This window comes from Alligator mississippiensis, chromosome 11 (assembly GCF_030867095.1).
Source record: "Alligator mississippiensis isolate rAllMis1 chromosome 11, rAllMis1, whole genome shotgun sequence".
NCBI classification, from domain to species: domain Eukaryota; kingdom Metazoa; phylum Chordata; order Crocodylia; family Alligatoridae; genus Alligator; species Alligator mississippiensis.
Window position 1 is genome coordinate 52,228,119 of NC_081834.1, and position 23,301 is coordinate 52,251,419.

The 23,301-nt window shown below is 44.0% G+C and overlaps 1 protein-coding gene across 1 annotated transcript; it reads left to right on the forward strand.

Annotated features, from left to right (window-relative positions):
* Window positions 1-19,556: 19,556 nt before the first annotated feature.
* LOC132243672 (olfactory receptor 6B1-like) lies at window positions 19,557-20,528 on the forward strand. Its single transcript, XM_059714063.1, has one exon. It carries the CDS (start codon window positions 19,557-19,559, stop codon window positions 20,526-20,528), a length of 972 nt encoding a protein of 323 aa, XP_059570046.1.
* The last annotated feature ends 2,773 nt before the right edge of the window (window positions 20,529-23,301 follow it).

A 23,301-nucleotide genomic window follows, 5' to 3' on the forward strand; every position in this document is an offset into this window, starting at 1 on the left:
CATCTCGCTTTGTGCCCGAAGGATCGTTTCCTTAAGGCACAGCCACCCTTCTTGGGATCTCATCATTTCAAAACTCCTACTCTGCAGTGCATCCTCGACTAATCGCCTGAGTTCACTTAAATCAGCTTTCCTAAAGTCTAGCACTTTCACCCTACTAGTTACCTTACCCACTCAATGTCTTATGGTGAATTCTATTATTAGGTGATCACTGTCCCCCAGATGGCCACTGATCTGTAGGTCCCCTACCATGTCATCCCCCGTTGCCAATACCAGATCCAGTATGGCATTCCCCCTAGTGGGACCGTGTACCTCCTGTGTCAGGTGTAGGTCTTGTACACAGGTTAGAAACCTGCGTGAGCGGTGGGACTTTGCTGTCTGTGTCTCCCAGCAGATGTCTGGGTAGTTTAGGTCCCCCATGACTACCGCCTCTTTAGCTGTTATGGTCTCCGTGAGCTGCCTCAGGAGCCCCGCATCTATTTCTTCCCCTTGATGTGGGGGTCTGTAGCAGACTCCTACCACCAAACCCCTTTCTCCTTGCCCCCCATGTAACCTAACCCACAATCCTTCTACTTCCTCATCCTTGGATTCTGTCTTGATGAGGGTCGATGTATATTGCTCATTGACATAGAGCGCCACCCCTGCCCCTTTTTTCCCCACCCTGTCCTTTCTGTACAATCTATAGCCCTCAATATGTACTGCCCAGTCATGGGACGAATCCCACCAGGTTTCCGTTAGCCCTACTAAGTCATAGGTGTTTAGTGCAAGCAGGAGCGCTAGTTCATCCTGCTTGTTCCCCATGCTCCTAGCATTAGTATATAGGCACTTGAGCCCTGCGACTGGTGCCTTTGCTGCCCCCCACCCCCCCGCTCCGAGTCCCAAGGGGCCCCTTATTTCTTACCTTCTTGTTTCTTACCTGTGCTGTAGTGCTGGCCGCCCCACGTCTTGCAGGTTCCCGATGTTCTCTTTCTTCAGGCTGGGCTGTCCTTGTGGGTGCCACATGGTTTGGTGGTCCACAGCTTCCCCCGCCCTCATCTTCCCCTCCCCCCAGTAAGCCTAGTTTAAAGCCCACCAGAGGAGATCTGCCAACCTAGAAGAAAACATGCTTACCTTTGGGGGACAGGTGAAGCCCATCCCAGCTGAGCATGTCCCTCGTCGTGATGTGCGGGTCGTTGTCCAGGAAGCCGAAGCCTGCCTCGAGACACCATTGCCGAAGTAGCCAGTTGGTCTCTCTGATGCAGTTCTCATGCCGTCTTCCGCGTCCAGTCACTGGTAGGATGGAAGAGAATACCACCTGTGCACCGAACTCCTTCAGCACGCCGCCCAGAGCACTGTAGTCCGCCATCAGGTGATCGGGGGTTCTCCTGGCCGCATCATTAGTACCCACATGGACTAGGACCTTGAGGTAGTAGTCAGTGGGCTTGATCCTGGCCTGGATTACCTCCTTCACATCCCGAATCTTTGCTCCGGGCAGACAGTATACCTCTCGTGTTGAGGGGTCCTGGCGACAGATTGGCCCCTCCGTACCTCTCAGGATGGAGTCACCTATGACGAGCACCCATCGCCTCCTCCTCTGGGTCCGCTTGGATCTCTTGACCTGTTGGAAGTGTGAAGAATGTGGTGTTTCTTCCTGCCCAAGGGTTTCCTCCTCCCCTTCCATCTCCTGCAGGGTCGCCAGGCCCTTGTACCTGCTCTCCAGTTGGACTGGAGGAACTGGTACCGGTTCGCTGCGAGCAGCTCCGGTCCTGGATGTGACCATCTGCCACTCTGCTGTGGAGGGCATTCCCCGGGCTGCTTCTTCCTTGGGTGCCTGGTCCTGCAGGGAAAAGAAATAGCCGTCAAATTCATCCTCTGCCTCCCTGATACCCCTCAGACTGCTAACCTCCTCCCGGAGCTCCCTCACCTGTGCCTCCAGATCCCTAAGACGGGCACCTGCTGGACAGGTGTGGGGGCCCCCAATCTCTGCCCACCCCGGCCTTAGCTTTCCTAACATGATGCGGATGTGTATTGCTCTTTGACATACAGTGCCACACCCCCTCCCTTCCTTCCTTCTCTATCCCGCCTATAGAGCCTATAGCCCCTAATGCTAAATGCCCAGTCATGGGATGAATCCCACCACGTTTCTGTAAGACCTACTATGTCTGGGTTTGAGTTGGCTATTCTGAGGGCGAGTTCCTCTTGTTTGTTCTGAGGCATAACAGCAGAAGGGGGCCAAACCCCTTGTGTGGGGGCCATCTCCTGGTGGGAGTGCAGCAAAATGTGTATTCATGAATTCATGAAAAATGTATTCAGAGTTCACTTTATTATTATGATGAGACTTTCTTTCACACTGTAAGATATAGCAGTAAAACATTGTCCAGCTGATCGCTGTCTCTGTCTTGCTCTCTCTCTCTCATTATAGTGGTCTTTTGTTTTACTTGTGGAGGAACATGGATTTCGGGGTATTTTACAGAGTGACTTTGGGATTTTTTTATCAGGGATTTCCCAGTTTTCCTTCTAGGGAACACCAGAATTCCTGCTAGGGAGGCCAGTGGCAGGACCCTGCTTGCTCAGAGCTGGCACCTTGGACCCAGCTGGCTGTGGCTGACCTCCTGGCCAAATGGGGCCAGAAGGACATGCTTTGACAGTTCAAAGCAGGCCACCACACCCAGAACATCTTCCAGGTGATAGCTGCCCAGATGGCTGGGCAGGGGGCACACTTGGCAGTAGTGCCATACAGAGGCCAACCCTGCAACCACAGTTCACTGGCAGCTGGCCTAGAGGGGCAGATGCTTCTACTGGCTGTGCAGTCCCCATCCGGGTCTGGCAGGTGCACAGCAGGTCATATCCAGGCAGCAGCCCAGACTGTTGCAGTGGGTAGAGGGTGCAGGGTACTCTCAGGGCTGCTTCACCAGTCCAGCTAGTACAAGGGGCAGTGTCCCCAGGTACCAGTTGGCTGGGCCCCAGAAGCTCCTGAGAGAGAGTAGCCCTGAGCTACTTGCCAAGACAGCTTTTTATACTGCCTGGGCCAGGACAGAGCAGCTTTTTATACTGCTGGGGACAGCACAGGTGCTGGCCCCAGGCTGTAGCTCCCCCAGGCTGAGGATTCAGGAGGAGCCAGGTAGGGTTATTTTGCCCCAAGTGGCACAATTTGCTCCACACAAAAGTTCATGTCCGAGCACGTGCGCTGAAGCAAAAAGCCCCAGCTCAAACTTGCACCGCTTCTATTTGAGCTGCTGCAAGCGCATGTGCTTGCATGTGTGGACGCGCCCCGAGAGGGGACTTAATGATTTTCAAATATCTGATGTATAGTTATAAAGGGGATGGTGATAGATACCTTGCAGCCACAGATTTAGGGAGGATATTAAAGACATCTTGCTAACTTTGAGGCTATGTAATTTCCATTTTTCAATTTTTTTTTTTTTAAATGCAGGTTGGGCAAGCACTTGTCTGGAAAGGTTTAGAAAGGGTTGATCCTACCTTGAGTAGGGCGTTGAATGAGGTGATGCCTTGAAGCCCCTTAGGATTCAAAAGTTATGTCTGAACTTTTTTTCTACAGGGAAAAATAATCTTTTAAAAATGTTTTGGAAAAGCTCAGAGTGAAAACTAGTTTCAAAGTACTGCAATTTCCATTAACCTATAGATTTCTTTTTACATCTTGATGCATTCAAATGTGTATTGATGCCTGAAGGAAGAGGCCTAGAGTTCTGAGAGGTGGGGTCTTCCATGGAGCTGAAGGGAAAGTTTTTTTTCATTGATTTCTGGGGACAAGTCTGCTGTCAGTTTGTGTGAAAATCCAAGCCATCCTCACATGTAAACCATGTTTCCCTAGTTGCACTTGCTAGACAGGGAAGATCTATAGCCACTTTTATTATTTTCCCCCTTCATTGGTTTCAGGTGGGTGTACACTGATTGTAAAAAGCAAAAGGAGAACTGGTCACATAAAGGATGCAGGATCAGGGTCCTAAATATTACTGTTTGGATTCCTAAGATTTTATTTCATATCTTATAAAGCATTTGTCCCTCTTGCTGAGTAATGGAATCTGAGTGAAAATGATAAAGTGATGTCTGGAGAAGTATAACATTTTCTCATTTTGTTATTACCCCTTTGAGGTTAGGCTTTTGGTTCTGTTAACATGATTGGTTTATTTCTGGTTTTCCTTCTGAGTAATTAAAAATTCCCATCAGCATATTTCCCCTTCACATGGAAGGAATATGTATTGAATCAGGAACAACAATTACTCTCATTTCCTCCACACCAGGGACAATGGTCAGGTCAAAAGAACTGGGGGATCTTGGCTGCCTCTTTATTAGTAGAAGAGAAATAGATTGAAAGGATGAGAAGTGAATGGTATCCTGGTACAGATCCCAGTCTTGGTGATGCTCCATGAAGAGGTGACCTCCTGGATTCCTGGTCCAAAGCGACTCCCCTTTGCAGTAAGCCAGCTATTGGTATTCTTTTTTTTATAAAGAAAAGGGACAAATTGCTCATCTTGACTATTAGTAATTAGATGGTATGAGCCTTTCTAGGCATTGAGAGGAGAAACATTTTGGAGCCTTTTCTTCTGTGTATTTTCAATGCCTAGTACAACAGAGTCCCAATTGTGGACAAATCCTTCTCAACAGCCCTGTAAAGCCAGCCAAAACAATAACGGCAGTGGCAATGAGTTGATATGTGTAGTGCCTCGATAAAGAAAATTACTTCAACAATTTTAAATATTACTATGATTAGTCAAAAAGGAAAATTTCATCAACTACTCCTATTATCATGGAGACATTTCAAACATTAAACCTATTTCCACTGCAGTGTTTCATACAGAGAAATTAAAATTGCATTTTTCCCTGATCTATTTTTTTTTTTTTAGCAATACAGTAAAGTGTAAAAAAGAGAACATTTTCTGAGACCCAGAGAAAGACAATGTGAAAGAGGATGAGCGTGAGTGTTTTAGATAGAAAAAATAGACAAGATATGTTCCAAGTTGCATCAAAAAGCCATTTCGCCTATCCCTTTCCTCTGAGGCAGGACCAATATACCTGGATTGTTCCTGACAAACTTGTATTAATTTTTTTCTTTAAAACCTCCAGTGAAAGGTGTGCCAAGAGCTCCCTAGGTAAATTATTCCACTGCTTTTCTTAGACGGTTTGTCCTGACATCTAAGCTGCAGCTTCTTTAATACAATTAGACAATTAATATTTTTTGACCTATTGGTAGTGGACACAGTGAACAACTGAACACTTATGTTTCTACCAAATATTTACTTACTGGGAAATTGTTAGTATATCCCCCCACCCCCGTGCTTCTCTTTTCTAGAGAAGTTAACCACAGCTCCTTGAAATTTACCCCTTAGGTCATTGTTTCCTAACCTTTTAATATTATTGCTGCCTTCTAGACTGTCTCAACTTTGTCTGTGTATTTCTTAAACTGTGTTGTCCAAAACTGGGCACAGCACTTTATCTAACAGAGTATGATGATTATCTCCTGTAATCTTAATGCACCACTTTGGCCACTCCTGTTAATGAATTCCAGAATGAATTTTTTTTGCAACAAGATCAGTTTGATTCTTGCATCCTTTATGTTTCACTATAAGCTTTGTATACTTTTCTGGTTTCTGCTGTTATTCCTTTTCTATTTTTTTTTTAATGCAACACAAAAATCAGAAATATGTAGGTGTGAAATATATATGGTAAGCTGTGAAGTCTTTCAAGAAGAATATATGAAATATCAATCAAATAGTATATACATAAGTAAGAATATTATATAAGAATATATATAAGAACTGATTGATGGGTCCCATACCCTAATAAGAGAGTCTGTAAGAAACAATAAGTAATAAAGAGGAAAGGAAAGAAAAAGGAGGAGGGAAGAGAAGGGGACAGAAGAAAAAGAGAGAAGTGTGCCAGAGCTAAACATTTAGCTACCATATTCTACAAAAACCTCTTTCCAAATTTTTTGAAGCAGTCAAACCTGCTGAACACAACACTCTTCATAGATACTGGAATCAGCATTTTATTGTACTGGATTTTGACCTTTGGAGACATGCTGCTTTCCTAGACAGTAGTATAATCCTGCATGTCAGAAAGGCCCCCTCTTTGTATGCAATCTGGGAAGAATGCAGTTTTGTCATTCCTTTTTTTTTAATCTGTGTGTCTCATTTTTCCTTCCTATGTTTTCCTTCTTGTAGAAAGCAAGTCTCACTTCCCGTGCAGGTACAGCAGTCGCTTGGCTGGGGGTAAAAACTGAGAGATTAATTGTGCTGCATGTGGTCTTTGCCCCATTGACACACTGTGATTTGCCCAGGTTGAAATGCTTACATGAGTGATCTTATTTCCCCATGCAATAGGCTGTAGGCTAGTATAGGCAGGACTGAAAGGTAAAATGTGCATGAGTGCTAAAAACTGCAGTTTAACAGCTATGGATGCACTATTTAGGCATGTACAGCCTAAGGCACATAGACTTTAGGGATTTAGATACCCAAATCTGTCAGAAAGACCCTGAAAGCTGACAACTGAAATCCTGTCTGCTAGCTATGAGATCCCAACTGCAAAGCAGGTCATTGGCAGTAGTGGACTCCTCAATATTGGCTTGTTCCTGTTGGAAGGAGTGCTGCCTGCAAGAAAACAATCAAACAAAGATTGGTAAAAAGGATAATAGTGGGTTTCTGGATACCTGGATGACTTTTCAAATGTTTCCTAATGGAAAAAACAGATCACTCCTGGAACAGAGTAAAAATATCAGGCCACTTGGGTACATGGTCCAGGATCTCACAGCCTGTTTCAGAGTTATAATGAAAGGTGAAAGAAAAAGGCATAATATTAAGTAGATGGGATGACATAAAATTACTTTTATGTTTTAACTTTTTTGGTGTGTGTGTGTTTCGTTTATTATTATTCTGACAGATAAAGACCATGGCAGACCCAGAACAAGGAAACCAAACATTTGTCACAGAATTTATCTTCCTGGGATTTGGTGATCTCCATGACCTGCAAAGTCTTTTCTTCCTGCTCTTCCTCATGATCTACATTTTGACCATGGTAGGAAACATTGTCATTATTGCCCTAATTGTCACTGAGCACAGCCTTCACACCCCCATGTACTTCTTCCTGGGGAATTTGTCCTGCTTAGAAATCTGCTACACCTCCACCATCTTGCCCAGGATGTTGGCTGGCTTGCTTAACAAACAATATGGGATTTCATTAAGTGGTTGCTTCTTTCAGTTTTATGCATTTGGTTCCCTGGCATGTTCTGAGTGTTATCTCTTATCTGCCATGTCTTATGATCGGTTCTTAGCAATATACAAACCACTGCATTATGCATCCTTGATGAACAGCAAGGTCTGTATCCAACTAGCTGCATGGGCTTGGATAAGTGGATTTGTGTCTAACACCTTCACATCATTCTTGGCATCACAGCTGACTTTCTGTGGGTCCAACCATATCGATCATTTCTTTTGTGATTACACGCCATTGCTAGTGCTGTCCTGCAGTGACACACATGCAACAGAAATAGCTATGTCTGTGGAGGGCACAATGTGCACTGTGCTTCCCTTTGTGTTGACCCTGATGTCCTATATTTGTATCATTGCCACCATCCTAAGAATCCCTTCCACCACCGGGAGAAAAAAAGCCTTTTCTACCTGCTCCTCACACTTGTTGTGGTTACAATATTCTATGGTAGTCTAATAATTGTCTACACATTACCAAAAAGTGATGTATTGAGAGACCAAAACAAAGTGTTCTCAGTTTTTTATGCCATATTGACCCCTTTATTAAACCCTCTTATATACAGCCTGAGGAATAAGGAGTTCAGGGAAGCCCTGAGGAAGGCTTTGGGCAATTGTGTGCCTTCAAAAAGAATTCAGGGAGTCCAAACCCTTGATTTAAATTTAAAACACACAAGGGACATGTGAAACTTATTTACTTGATGTGAAGAATATGGAAGCACTGTGTTTTATTGTATTATTACCATGCAAACTTCTGTGTATTTGGTTATATAGTTATGCTAATTGCTAAATGGCTGCCTTCTGCTGGGAACATACTGCACACCTCCCCAAGAAAGTGTCTATACTTTTATTAATTTTGTGCAAAGGCCAGAACTGAGGAGGGCAATGAAGGTATCAAACCCTTGTAAATTTATTTCTAAGAATACTGAGTATCACTACCTTAAGTGAAACAGGGCTATGGAAGCAAAGTAAAACAAAGGACACCGCAATGATAAAGCTTACCTCCAGTGAACAGATCCTCACTGTAGGAGACGGCTCAGATGATTGTGTGGGACAATAGAAGAGGAACACTGAGTGAAAGCTGGAAACTAGCATGTTCAGGCATTCCTTGTTTTTTCTAGACCTGTAAATTGTGCTTTCCTTCTAGCAAAATGTCTTTGGTTTAACATTTCCTTAGAAGAGTCTGGGATCTTCACTATAATTGGGATGTGCTCCACAAAGCATTAAATGATGTCCAACTACCCTGGAAGTTGGAGCTGTCACATGGATGTTTTTAAGCTTTGTGGAGTTTTATCAGTCGACACTGGTCTTTTGGTCCAAGTAACTGATTGATGGGTCCCATACCCTAATAAGAGAGTCTGTACATAGAGAATATAATTGAAACCTCAAAACAGTATCTGTATACTCAAGAGATATAATAAACAGAAAGGGATGTGGATTCCCATTCTGTGGGTGCGTCTACATGAGTAGACCTAATAGTAGCCTAATAACACTGCACAGTAGCCTAATAAAACTGTATAGTATCCTAATAACACTGTGCAGTAGCATGCTAGGCAAAACCTGTGCTAATACACTACTACGCAGTAGTATTAAGCTACTGCACAGTTAGTGTCTGCAAATACCCGTGCTCTAGCACTACTGTGCAGTAGCGCCAGTTACTGTGCATTGATTTAGTACTTAGTTAAGAAAGTACTAACATTAATGTGCTCTAACTATGGCACACTAATGCACATGTAGACACACCCTGTAGGGAGGAAATACAGCCCTGGTGAATGTGTTCTGTTTCTCATTCATGACTGTAATCAATGGGGCAAATAATGAATATAAAATGCTGGCTGAGTTGGTTAGCGCCCTTCACTGGAAAGGAACAGCTACAGGTTCAATCTCTGAGGAGCTAGGTCTACATTCCTTGTGTCCTGTTTCCAGGGGGAGTGCTCTAAGTACCCTCTAAGGATTTTAAAGATAAGTCAATTTAAGTGAGGGTGTTCTTTGATCCAGTTTACACCGGTCCTTCCAGGATATTGAGAGTCTGCTTTGAGGAGACAAAGGGTACATCTACATGTCATCCTATGGCAATGTAGTGATGTGCTACGTCACCATATGGCACACTACAGAACCATAGCAATGATGTGGGTCTACATGGGGTCACCATGTATTTTGCCATAGCAGCACAATCCCCCATTATAACGCACTGCTATGGCGGTGTAGCAGCAAAAAACTAACCATGAGCCATGAATAAGGCACAGTAACTGCCCATACTGCACCATGCTTTACTACTTCCAAAGAGAAGTACTGAAGCATGGCACCATAGCAATGTCACCATATGGTGACACATAGACACACCCCAAATATTTAATTTGCAGTCCTCCAGCATCCCAGGATGCACAGCTATCTACTCCTTCTGACCCTCCAAACCTCCACTGGTCTTACCCCCAAGAGCTCTGTGCTGGGAGTGGAGCCATTGGGCTTAATTGTAGCCAGACCATGAAGCACAAGGAAGAACCCATCCCTGGACACCCTGATCTCAACCCCCAGCCACTCCATGCTAAGAACAGAGTTGGCAGGGTTTAATGCCTGGTGAAGTTTCCCTTGTAAGCATCTTCCATCTTGCCCACCAGTTAGTGGGCAAAGTTTGAAAAGAGAAGATAGTAATGGGGAAGAATAGTCTGGGATCTCTGTTGCTGTACTTCCCTGCACCAGCCTCCTCACTTAGCTGAGAAGCTGGCCCAGATTCCTCTGGAGACAAGAGCCACTGGATGGGTGTAGGCTGCTGGGACATAGCTCAAATGTCCAGGCCTTGCAGGCAAAGTGCCAAGGGCACTGATTTGATGGAGTCTCAGGGGGCGGTCCAATTGTCTGTGACTAGGCAAGGGGCTAATGGGAAGCTATGTTGCCCTGGCTGGCTCTGGTTAATGTTCCTAATGTATTGAGACCTGTGTAGCTTTGCTAGGCTGCTTTTACTGCTATTTAAATCCAAACAAATCACAAGCAGGTAGAACGGGGGGTGTAAAGTTGAGTGCTGGGGAGCTCTGCATAAGGAATAACCCTAATTTAAAAAAAACTAGAAGGTCTGTCAGACAGGCCAAACTTTTTGTTACTGTCCCACTTGCCAAATATGGTGCCAAGGATCATGCCAGACCATTGTCATAATGGTCATCCCTCTAATTGACCAACAGTTTCTGGTCTAACCTTGATAAAACCTTATACAGACATTAGCCTCCTATCAACTGAAACTGCCTCAAAGCCCTGATAGATTCACAAATGTTGATCACTCCTATTTGTAATGATCACTGGGCTAAATAACCTCAGATTTGTGTGAATGAGAAGAACTACACAACAGATCCCAACCTCTTACATCTCTCCCCTCCCCATACACTTCAACCAATCTTTTCTTCAAGATTTTTCTTTTCCCAAGCCACACCCCTATGCTGGTTTCTCAACCTCCAGGCTACATGCCACACTCCTACTCCTGTCCTACCCCAAAAAAGCAGTAAAGTCCTGGAATAAAGGATACAGAGTTTCGCCCCACTTAGTGGTGCAAAGGGAGATGAAGAGTTACTTTAACATGCCCTCATCTACCTGGGATTATAACAGAAGACCATCCTTTCCCAGGCCCACTTGCCAGTGGATAGTTTCCCTCCTGACAGGGAAGGGGAGAGTGGCAGTAGGTCAATAGAGGGTGCTCGGGTGCCACCCACCAGTTTCAAAATGACACACAAAACCTGTGTCAGGTAAATAAATGAATAAAAATAATAGTATCATTAACTGGAAGTATCCAAAACAGTGTCTGTTTAATTAACAATGTAAACAAAAGTAATACTTTTTTTCTTGCCTATGTCTGCTAGTAACATAACCAATAACTATGCTTGTCCACTAAGCATACACAACAAAAAGTTGAGTACATGCAGTAAGCACCTTGGAGCGATCTCCTTACCACCCCAATGGTGCATGAGCAGTAGAAACACCTGAGTAGTTTCGGGGCAGGGGGGGAAGCTGGCTAGGGGCTGAGGGAATGGGGAGGTTTGCAGCTGGCCGGGCACTTCAGCTGGGAGTGGGTGGTTTGCAGCCAGGGAGCTGGGAGTTTGCAGCTGGAGACCTGGGGGGGGGGGGGGGGGGGGTTGCAGCCCAGGAGGTGGGGGGTTTGCAGCCAGGAAGCTTGGAGGTTTAGTTTTGATAAACATAAAAAAATCACGTTATGTTTTATAGCATAGTTTTCATAAACAAACAAAAATTGAATAAATAAAATTAAATTAAAAAATGAAAATGAATGATATAGTGTGACACTCCGCCCACCCCACCTGTCTGAGTTCACCAGCCGTGCCCGGAAGGGGACTGTAGTCTGGCCAACTGGAATTCTCCATTCCCACAGACATATTATTAGGCTTCCACATGGCCTCCTATGGACCAGGCCACAAACTTCTGCAAAGTTCCAGATGTGACTGAGAATGGCCATAGAGATACTAGCCCCTCCCTGCTTATAGAAGCATAGAGAAGTAGGGATCGAAGGGACCCCTCTAGAGGTCATCTAGTCCAACACCTTGCCTGAGGCAGGATCATTCCTATCCAAACCATCCCATTGAAATCCATTGTCTAACCTGTTAGAACCATACAGTCACCCCATGACACAAAAACAAACATAACACCTGAACCTGCCACAGGTAAACCCCCACCCTTGACTGCATCCAACAGTCAATGCCTTTGTGGAAAGCTAAAAAAAAAAAAAGACCATTGACATGGGTAGCAGAAGAAACAGGGAAAAAATCCTTCTTAACTCCATGTGGCCACCAGCAAAGCCTAGAAGCATGGAAAATACCAACAGTAGAACACAGGCAAAGCTACACCTAGGCAATCCCTTACCAATGCACATGTAGATGCACATGCTTATTGCACAGTAAACTATGCTACTTCAGAGTAAAGCATCTTGCCCACTATTGTAGCCAAACTCCCAGTTTATCTTATTTTTAATTTGAAAATATATTCCCTTCCCTTCACCTAACCATTTCTGACTTTCTCTCTGCCATCTCTATCCCTTATAGGTGATTACAAGTAATACTAGGTAAGCTAAGTTCTTGTATACTATTATTGTAATAAATCCCTTTTTATATTGTAAATAAAGGTCTGTTATGTTTGTGTTGATTTTTACTGTTTTATACTGTATTATATTGTATTCTTATCATTTGGGCATTGATTGTTATTGTTTCATATTAACATTGTATGATTTAGACCTACAATGTGGATTGGCATGAGTGATGTCAAGTATCCATTTTGTGTGTCAGGGTCCCATCTTGTTCCCATCTTGTCCCCATGCCCTGCTGTGTAAGTATGTTGTAACCTATGACTCATATCTACCTCTCCTATTTAAATTGGTTCCTTAATGAATGGGGATGAATGAGAGTGCTTGAGAGACAATGGCATTAGGTCTAAAAATAGCTCCCTCTGAATGACCAAACCATCAACTCGATGACCCAACCATCACACTGCTTTGACCCTCCCTGGCTCAAGATTTGGGAGACAAAGACTGCTGCAGAAATCAGTCAACTGACCATTACAGACACCTAAAACTGCATGTCGTTACCTAGAAGTGTACGTGCTCAGTACACCAGGGGATAACTCTTGTCTGGGCATGCCCATGCCACTAGGGTCATAGGAGGTCTGCCCCTATAAAAGGGGGCAGTGAAGACAGACCCAGTGGGATGCCCTCTCCATTTGGACCAGCACCATGCCACACCACCTATCCACCCAGAGGCCTGGCTGGTGACCCACTCTGGACAACACCTACTGGACAAAGACCCCAACTGGCCATCAAGGTCCCCCTTCCAGCCTGGATAGGTATCTATCACCCCACCCTCTCTTCAACCAAGGACTTGGACTCTGCTTCTCTTCCCTGCCTGAACTCCAGCCTTTCCACTGAGTCTCTTTCTCCTGCTGCCAGTGAGTGAGTGAGTGTGTGTGTGTGTGTGTGTGTGTGTGTGTGTGTGTGTGTAAACCAATAACTTCATGGGGATGTGTGCTGTGTTGTCTGTTTAATAAACCTGTTATTTTGAAACCCCAAGTTGGGTTTTTGTCTGTTTCTTGACTGTTTCCTCCTTGCCACCACTTATTTTCCCCCTGATCGCCCAGCTTTCTGCCTCTCTCTCTCTTTCCTGGCTATGTCCTCCTTGTCACCAGGCTTTTTCCCTTGCACCAGTGACCTTGAGTAACTCTGGGTCCACTTGACCTTAAGAAACCCCAGCTCCCCTCCAGTTCTAATCCTGGCCCTAGCAACTTTCACTCCTGGCACTTTCACCCTTACATTTTAACCCCCATCCATCTCCCTCCTTCCCCTCCTTCTGGAGATCTTTGACCCTTAATTCCCCCTCCCATAGTCACCAAGCACCCTAGATATCCCAAGTACCCTAAGCACACACATACACCTCATACCACCCAAGTTAGGAACTCACCTGTCTGTATGTGTATGTGAGTGGTATATGCATGAACTGGTGAATATACATATTTGTATATATGTCATCGTGTGTGTGATATATGAATTAGTGATCTGTGTATGTGTATTGGGTGTGCAAGTACTGACAATTGATTTTTGTCTAACTTTTGATATGTATTGTGTGTAGGTGCTTGAATTGGTGATAGGTATGCATGTGCCTAAGCTGGTAATTTTGGATGTGTATGTGCCTGAGTTGGTAGTGTGTATGTCTGCACCTGGTGGGGGTGTATGCACCTAGAGTGTGTGTATGCACCTAATTGATTTTTGTGTGTGTGTATGTGCAATTGTACACCAGGCCCTCCTGTCTAAGTGTGATATTGAGATCCTCAGCGTTGGCCTGACCGCACAGGGCAACACTATCACCTCCGGTGTGTTGTACCAATGCTTTTGTTGATGCATCCCAAAACTGTGTTTGTCTTTTATATTAAGTCTGTATTCTACCAAGACTCCTAGATCTTTCCCCATAGTGTTTACATCCAGCCAAGTATCACCCATTTTATATTTTTGATTAGTCTTTCCAAGATGTAGTGCCTTGCATTTGCCATCACTAAACTTTATCCTCTTAACTCCAGCCCAGCTGTCCAATCTTTCAAGATCCCACTGAATTGTGTTCTTCTCCTCCAGGTTCACAATCCTTCCCAGTTTCATGCTAACTCAAAACTTTCTCAAGAAGCTTTCTCTGCCAGCTTCAAACCATTAATAAACAAATTGAATAGCATCAGGTCCAGGATGGACCCCTACGGGAGTCCATCCAAAAATTCCTGCCATGCTGACATGGATCCATTTCTAAGTATCCTCTGCTTGTGCCTATCCACCTTATAGTAATTTTATTCAGCCTACATGTCTCCAATTTGTTTATGAGAAACTCATGAGGGACTTCGTCAAAAGCTTTCTGAAGCCAGATATATGATATCTACAACATTCACTTCAGTGACCCAAGTAGTTACTTGGTCAAAAAAGATCAAGTTTGTACAATTTGTTTTTAGTAAATCCATGCTGAGTGCTTGTGGTCAGCCTTTCCTTCTCTAATTGCTTGCAAATGGACTTTCCTAGGATATGCTTCAATAATTTCCCAGGTATTGAGATGAGGCTAATTGGTCTGTAGTTCCCTGGGTGCTCCTTTTGGCCTGGCATGAAATGTGTCCGTGTGGCCGTGTGCAACCCGTTTTGTCAAGGATTACCCAGAGAAATCAATTGTCAGACTCAATTTTACTGTTAACTGAAACTGTTTTTTCATCCGTGCAATGCCTGGGATCCCTTCACTGCTCCTCTCTCAGGAGACACCTGAATTCATAGATTATAGAGTCAGAAGGGACCCAAAGGATAATCATGTCCAAAACATTTCTTCCTAATGTCTGACCTAAATCTACTCTCCACTAGTTTGCACCCATTATTCCTAGTTATTCCCTGGGGTGCTCTGGTAAACAGCACATCCTCAATTCCCTGCTGTCCTCCCCTGATAAATTTATAGGCGGCTACAAGGTCAACCCTCCGCCGTCTTTTGTATAGGCTGAAGAGATCCAGATCTCTCAACCTCTCCTCGTAGGGTCTTTCATGGTGACCACTAATCATGCGAGTGGCCCTCCTCTCCAGATCCTCCATGTCCCTCTTCAAGTGTGGCACCCAAAACTGGACACAGTACTCCAACTGTGGCCTGACTAGTGCTGCACAGAGGGGGAGCATCACCTCCCTTGATCTGTTGGTCATGCATCTGCTAATACATGACAAGGTGTGATTGGCTTTGTTGATGGCCTCATTACACTGCTGGCTCATGTTCATCTTGGAGTCAACTATGACTTCACAATCTCTCTCAGCCTCTGAGCCTCTGAATGGCAAAGGGGCCTCTGCTTTTGTTTTATCTTTGTCTGGTGCTTCCATGCTCACACTTTCCAAGGCTGAGAGTTTGCAACCCTCATCCCCCAGGACTACTTCTTCCATGTGCAGCCCCTTCAAGAAGAGGAATACTATGTTGTGCAGAATGCAGCATGCATTAAAAATCCCAATGTAATATGCCATTAGTTGACACATGCATTGCCAAGGCATTTTTTGAATGCCTACAACTATCTCCAACAACCGGTGCACTTGTGAGTACAATTGCACCAATGTTTATTATCACCCTTGGGTTGCCCCATGAAGGTGGGGAGTCACAGTTGGAAGAGGTAGCTATGCCTACCCATGCAAGAACAATAGGGAAGTGGCAATGAGACCCATGCCCTAGTTTTCCAGCACCAGTTTCCAAAGACATGGCTCTTCATGCAGGTCATCCTAACTAGCACTGCAGAAGCAGGGGCCATTAGCCACAAGGTCGTTCAGAGCAAAGTGAGTGTAAAGGAGGACAGTGAGAAAAAACTCTTCACCTAGCAACCATCTAGACATGAAACTCTGTTGTAGGATCACCTGACAATGGCTGACTAGGACCAAGTAGAGAAGTCATTTTTGGAGTCAGGGATCTTTGTCCTGACATCAGTGAACTCTGAGGACCACCATCATGAAAACAGGACCATATCTAGGTGAGAGAGGGCAGCATTGGTACAAAACCTGCCCTGCAGTATGTCACAGAGATGACACATGATGAGCTGGTTCTGCTCTGTGCTGGCTTCGTCACTTAGGCCCATGTGGCTGAGGGTAGTTCATACCCTTAAAGCTGGGCCTATGGCCAGGGCTGGTCGCCAGCCTGGTGTTGAAACCATAGGGAGTGGAAACATGTCCTTTTCTATTTTCTGGCCTCACGTTACCTGCTCCTCCAACAGGTATCCTACCCTGCCCCCAAGCCCAATGCCCTGCCTCTTAAAGCTTCTCTCAAGTTTCCCTCCCAATTTCCTGGCCCAGTGTAGCTAGTTTTATCTTGTTCCCCAGCCCTGGCTGCCTACCTTTAATGTCCTGAACATGTCTAATACTCCACTAACCCCCCTCTACTTCCTTTAACTCATAGTCTGCTAGTCATGGTTCGGGCATAACTAACTTTTTGTGCTTTCTGTGGCCCTTTAAAGGGACAGTCTGAATCATGCCCAGGTGTAATGGTCTCTGTATACCTGTGGAAATGTTTTAGACTAATCTGGAGCATGCTGAGAAGCTGGAAATGATGATTAAGCAGGTAATTTGCAGCCAGGAAATGCACATAGCCATATAATGGTGATTCCAGAATCAAAATGGGGCTTAAAAGAATCTCACCATAACTTGCATGCCAAAGCTATGGGATGGCCACTTTAAAGGGCTTTTCCCCAGCTGTGGAAGGGCCACTTAAATGTCTAGTACATGAAATAGAGTTCTGTTCCTGGAGTTGGCCCTAGTGAAACCACTACCGAAACTTGATGTATCAACAGATACAAAAATTAACAAACTCTTCATATGTTAATATGACTATTAACCAAGTTTCACCAGGGATTTTTAATTAATTTCACTTCCCGTAGTCCTAGGAAGAGATATGCAAAGTCAGGTGATACCTGGAGAAGAATGTAGGCTGGTTGGTGGATTGCAATGATTCTTCAGTGTGATGCAGCTACACAAAAGGCAAACGTGGTTCTGGGATGCATCGTAGGAGCATCGACCACAAGACATGGGATGCAATAGTGCCACTCTACACGCCATTGGTTAGGCGTTATCTAAAGTACTGTGTTCAGTTTGGGGCTCCACATTTTTACGTGGAGAAGTTACAGAAGGGCCAGATGTGGGCAACAAAAATGATAAAGGGCTTGACATAAGCCATATGAGTGGAGTCTGAAAGAAAGGTGTGTGTTTGTTTTGAAGAAAAGGCAATTAAGAGGAGACATGACAGCAGTCTTCAAATATCTGAAGGGCTGTCATAAAGAGCATGGGAAACAACTTTTCTCTCTTGCAGCAGAGTGCAGACTGGCTTGAAGTTGGAGCAAAGTAGGCTGAGAATGGCTATCTGGAAAAAAAAAAATGTCTTCACTGTTAAAACATTGAGGCAGATAGAATTGTACTGTTATTCCCCTTACCTGAGAGCATGTTGATAAGCAAATGGCAGAGTCCTGATGAGGTGCTGAGATAGAGGGGGAAAGTTGACTGTGCCGTTTGCCTGATTAGGAAATTGCACAGGGCCCAGATTTACCATATGGATTTGCTGAAGATGTGAAAGGCCAGTGAGCTGTGCTACAGCCAGGAAATACTGCCAGAGCTGGGACCACATCCTCAAAAGACTAGCAGTGGACAAGACTCAAGGGTCACCCTACTGGATAATCTATCCCCAGCACAAGAGGAAGCTAAGCAAGATATTGGCTGCTTTGGTTCCCCTGCTTTATCTATAGCAAGTTAAGGTGTTATGTCTTGTGTTGTATCAGGGTTCAAGGTAGCTGCCTGAAGAGTTTATATTATATATGTTTAGGATGGTTTGGATAGAGATAATCCTGCCTCGGGCAGAGGTTTGGATTAGGTGACTTGCGGATGTCCCTTCCACCCCTGCTTCCCTCTCTGATTCTAGGTGATGGTGACTGCAGCTGCTGCAGTGATAGATGGGCCCGGCTAGAACCTCCTGGCAGTGGTTTCCTCCTCCAAAAAGTTATCCGCCTCGTGTAGCCCCATTATACTAGTCCCAAAACTTGACCAGACTGTTTGGTTCTGTATTGACTTCCAAAAACTAAGAGCAACATCCAAATGTGATGCCTCTCTCATGCCTTGATGCATCAGATGATCAAAGGCTTGGGGGAGGCTTGCTATATTTCACTGTGCTCTCTCACAGATGATTACTGACAAATTCTTCTAGTCCCAGCAATGTCCACTTGTGATGGGTATTGTCCACTTTGGCCACCTCTGCATGATAGGACTGCTAAAGACCTTTAAAAACTGGGGGATAAACCTCATTCCATTTCATGTGCCTACAGGACAAGCATGTAAGTGCATAACTGTAGTTCCTGACACTTGGGAACAGTTTGGGATTCCAATTTTCCTTGTGGTCAAAAATAATCACCCTGCAGTTGTATCTGTTGAAAATACACTGACAGAGGAACGTTGCACCCTCTAGCCCAATAACTCGGTGCTTGCTCAGAAGAGGAAAACTTAGTTCCAAGGCTGCCATCAGCCAGAGGGGTTTTGAACCTGTACTTCCTTCATCCAAGCATTTAAACCACTAGACTATGGGTTAAATATTATCCTCAGCCTGCACCTTGAAGCTGTGTATTCCCCCTGTAAACTCTAATGGTTTTAGAGATAATGGATACCTAAGGGAGATCATCTGATGAGAATTCAGTGGTTCTATAGAGACCAGTATCTCACAAGGATATTAGGAGAAATACAAACCAATATATTCCACCCATTCTGAGATTTCAAACGTCATTGCTCATTCCTTAAACCCCTTCCATTGTTATTTCTGATATTCAGCTTAAAGGGGAGGCATGACTTGTCTTTAACCTCTCAGAGTTTTCACTTATCATACTGTGCTTCCTGGTCTCGATAGTCTTACTGCTGATTTCATTATTTTAAATGCATCAGCTGCAGACAGAAAATACTTCAGCAAAATCTCTACTCCTGAAAAATGATTGAAAGGGTAAGTGTTCACTGTATACCATTCCCTTAACTTACTTTTGGTGGGTGGGAAGGGGGTTTTATTTATTTATAAGATGAATCCAGAAAAATACTAATGAAGGAAAGATTCCTTTTAACTTTGGGGAGCATATTTGATTATGTCTATATATAAAAATAGGGAGTAGCCATGGTATCTGTTCTCTTCTGTGATGCTAACATAATATCTGACTTCTAACAAATCATTTCATTGCTGTGTCCTAGAGTGTTCAGTTTTAAAATGGGGATTCTCTCTCTCTCTTTTTCCTCCTCTGCCTTTTTGATACATTCATGTAATATTTTAATCCTAACATTTTTTGCTGTTTTCTCTATGTCCATAACAGAGCAGACGTTATTTAGCAATGGGAAACGGGAACACGACAGTGGCTACTTATTTCATCATCCTGGGCTTTCCCAGCCTTCAAAAACTGCAACTTTTCTTTTTCTTTGTTGTCCTGACCATCTATCTCCTGACTCTGGCTGGACATATTCTGATCATCATATTAGTACATGTAGATTCACATCTCCACACCCCCATGTACTTCTATCTCAGCAATTTCTCCTTCTTGGAAATCTGGTACACCTCCAATATCATCCCCAAGATGCTGAAAGTCTTCCTGGGAAATGACAAGTCTACCACATATACCAGATGCATCACCCAGCTGTACTTCTTCATCTCCTTAGCAACTGCCGAGTGCTTTACCTTGGCTATCATGGCATGTGATCACTATTTAGCCATCTGCCACCCTCTGCAGTACTCAACACTCATGAACAATAGGGTTTGCCTTCAATTGTCTCTGTGCTCTTGGGTAGGTGCCTTTCTGGTCAATATTCCACCTCTGATCTCATTGTGCATGATGCCTTTCTGTGAGCCCAATGAGATTAACCACTTCTTTTGTGATGTGTCACCTTTATTGAAACTCTCCTGTGTGGACCCACATGAGGCTGAAACAGTTGACTTTGTTGTGGCCACTAGTGTCCTTGTGAGCTCCATTGTCCCAGTCGTGGTTTCCTATGCCCTTATCATTGTCACCATTCTGAAGATGCCCTCGGCCACAGGGCACCAGAAAGCCTTCTCTACTTGTGGCTTCCACCTGGTTGTGGTGTCCGTCTTCTTTGGTACCCTGATATACATGTATGCACGCCCAGCCTCCCTTGACTCTGTTGACTTTAACAAGGTGTTGTCTATCTTCTACACTGTGGTGACCCCAATGCTAAACCCCATCATATACTGCCTAAGGAACAAGGAGGTCAAAGAGGCCCTCAGAAGAGCAGTGAAATGCAGGCATGCACTACTGGGATCATTTTTTAGCAGGGTCTTGCCATTAAGTTGAAGAGAAATGCAGTACAGTGAGGAGTGGGTGAGTTACTGATGCTAAAGCCATATTTCATTAAGCACATGTATTTTTTCCTTTCAACTCAATTCATTTTGCATCTCTCTCTCTCTCATGTGCAGGAACCCTGAAAACATAATGTCATAGAAAATGTGGCTTGGAAGGGACCTCAAGAGTCATCTTTTCCAACCCCCTGCTCAATGCAGGATCTTCTCCAGCTAGATCGTCCCAGCCAAGGACATGTCTAGCCAGGTTTTAACAACCTCCAAGGATGGAGATTTCATAACCTCTATGGGGAACATGGCCCAGTGCTTTACTGCCCTCCTAGTAAGAAAACTCTTCCTAATATGTAACCTAAATTTCCTTGCTGCAACTTGAGCCTATTGCTCTTTGTTCTGTCATCTCCACCACTAAGAAGAGTCCAGCTCCATCCACTTCAGAACCACTCTTCAGGTACTTGAAGGCTTCTATTAAATTCCCCCTCAATCTTTTCGTCTCCAGACTAAATAAGCACAGTTCCCTCAGCCTCAGCCTGTCCTCAGAAACCACGGTCCACAGCCCGGAACCATTTTAATTGCCCTCCACTGGACTCTCTCAAATTTCTCCACATCCTTTCTATGGTGGGTGAGAGGGCCAAAACTGAACACACCACTCCAGACGTGGTCTCACCAGCACCAAAAAGAGGGAAATAATAAACTTACCTTCATCTGCTGGCAATAATCCTGCTAATGCAGCCCAGTATGCCATTAGTCTTCTTTGCAAGCTTGCTGAGGATGCACTCTATCCCATCTTTCAGTTTATGAATCATAATAATATATCCATCTGTATAACATTTTTCTGTAGTATGTGTAATTATTCAAGTGTCTGCTGCTCAATGTAGCAGTTTATAATTCTTCCATGTAAATAACTTGATGTCTTACTGCAACTTTCTCACCCTCTCTGGGGTTCTCCATACACCCATCACTGTAACAGCTGTCCATGTCATCACTGGACCAGTCTATTTTCTTTTGTTTCTATACTTCAAGTACTTAAACATAGAAGGAAGTGTTTTATATGAAGCATTTATTATAAATGAATAACTAACACCAGTTTAGTTATTTCTCTTCACTTCTAAAACATGTACGAGCAGAACTTCCACATATTTTGGGGACTTCAAAAGTTTCCCATATAACATAGGGATCAATCTGTCAATTGTTTATTCATTCATTTATTTATTTATTTTTATTCAAAGAAGAGAAGGGGGAGGAACAGTGAGAAAAATAGTATCACTGCAAAATAAGCAATAAATGAGAGATTATGGGAGTTGTATGTGATGTTGGAAAAAACAGGCTAAAGCACTTTCTCAGATGCTTTCAGAACAAATATGTGAACCTGCATACCATATGTTACAGGGGATGAACTAAACCATTAGGTTTCTGACATTTCTGAGATGGAAAACAGGATATTCATATCTAGGAATTTCATCCTGGACTTAAAAACTTTTTCCTGATGAAACTTTTCACTAACAGTGGTACATAACCATGAAAAATTTCATTTGCAACGAATCAGCATTTTGCAACAATAATGAAATATCGAAGGGTGATATTCTGCTCTTTCCTGCTGACCAGACAAAGAATTCTTGCATTCAAAAGCTTGTTTAACATTCTTTCAACCATGCAGCTGGTTAAAAAAAATCATGATCATCTAAACTGCCATTTCTAAAGCCTACAGACCACCAGGAATTCTACTCCCGGGTATGTATGAATGCGTAGCACCATCCACATCCCATGGCAAAGTGTGCAGGGCCTCCAGTCTTTTACCTCAAGTAGCTTAGTACCTAGGGCAGTCACCTAGGAAGCCAAAGGAGATAGGTTCTAGGCTACCTTTATCTGCAGGGAATTGCACCTCTATTTTTTATTGCCTAGCACACCACACAAAGGATGACTGGTTAGTCCTTATCACATTCATTCTCTCTTTGGTATTCCTTTTGAAGCTGATATACATGAGGGGGACTATAGCAAGCTACCAGCTACCCCAGCTCAAATCATCCCTTGAATTCCTTAATCTGGTCCCAGCAACAGTCTTTCCCCAGGCTCAGAAGCAGGCTATAATGCCTGGGTTCACCCAGGGCTCAGAAACATAAGCTGTAGTGCCCTGTGTTTGTCTGCTGTGCAAGGCTCAGGCAAAAGCAAAACAGCCCAAATGAACACACTTTTAACTTGGTCCCAGCAGCACAAGGTTCAAAGCCACAGGTTAATCTGCACCACAGTGCTCAGTTACAAGTATAAAACAACCCAAAACAAACACTCCCATCGTAGGTTAAAGCTCACCCTCTAGCCTTCTTCTGGCAAGGCCATCCTCTCTATACAAACATTCCCCCTCTAAATTCACCCCCTCACTTCCTCTTCTGTTCCCCTTTATCTCCATCTTACCCAATCAGCTTCCCATCTTTTACTGATTAACTGAGCCAGCTGCAGCCCCTTAGGTAGGTGGTTTGTCACTAATTGGCTAATTGCCCTAGGCTGCAGCCTATTACAGTGAGGTATATTGGGGATGTGTGCTGCTGAGGCAGAGAGATTTGACTTCTGTAAGCTGGTATATTGAAAGTGTATGTGTTATACTTGCTAGTGCATATGATTAATTAACAGGGACTATGTAGTTGCAGATAGTCATCCATGTGCACAGGGTTATGTGTCTTGGAAAAGAATTCCCTTGAGTATGAAACTGCCAAAAAGGTTTCTTTTCCTTCCCCCCTGAATCACTAAGCATAGGTTTCAGATACAAGACAGAGTTT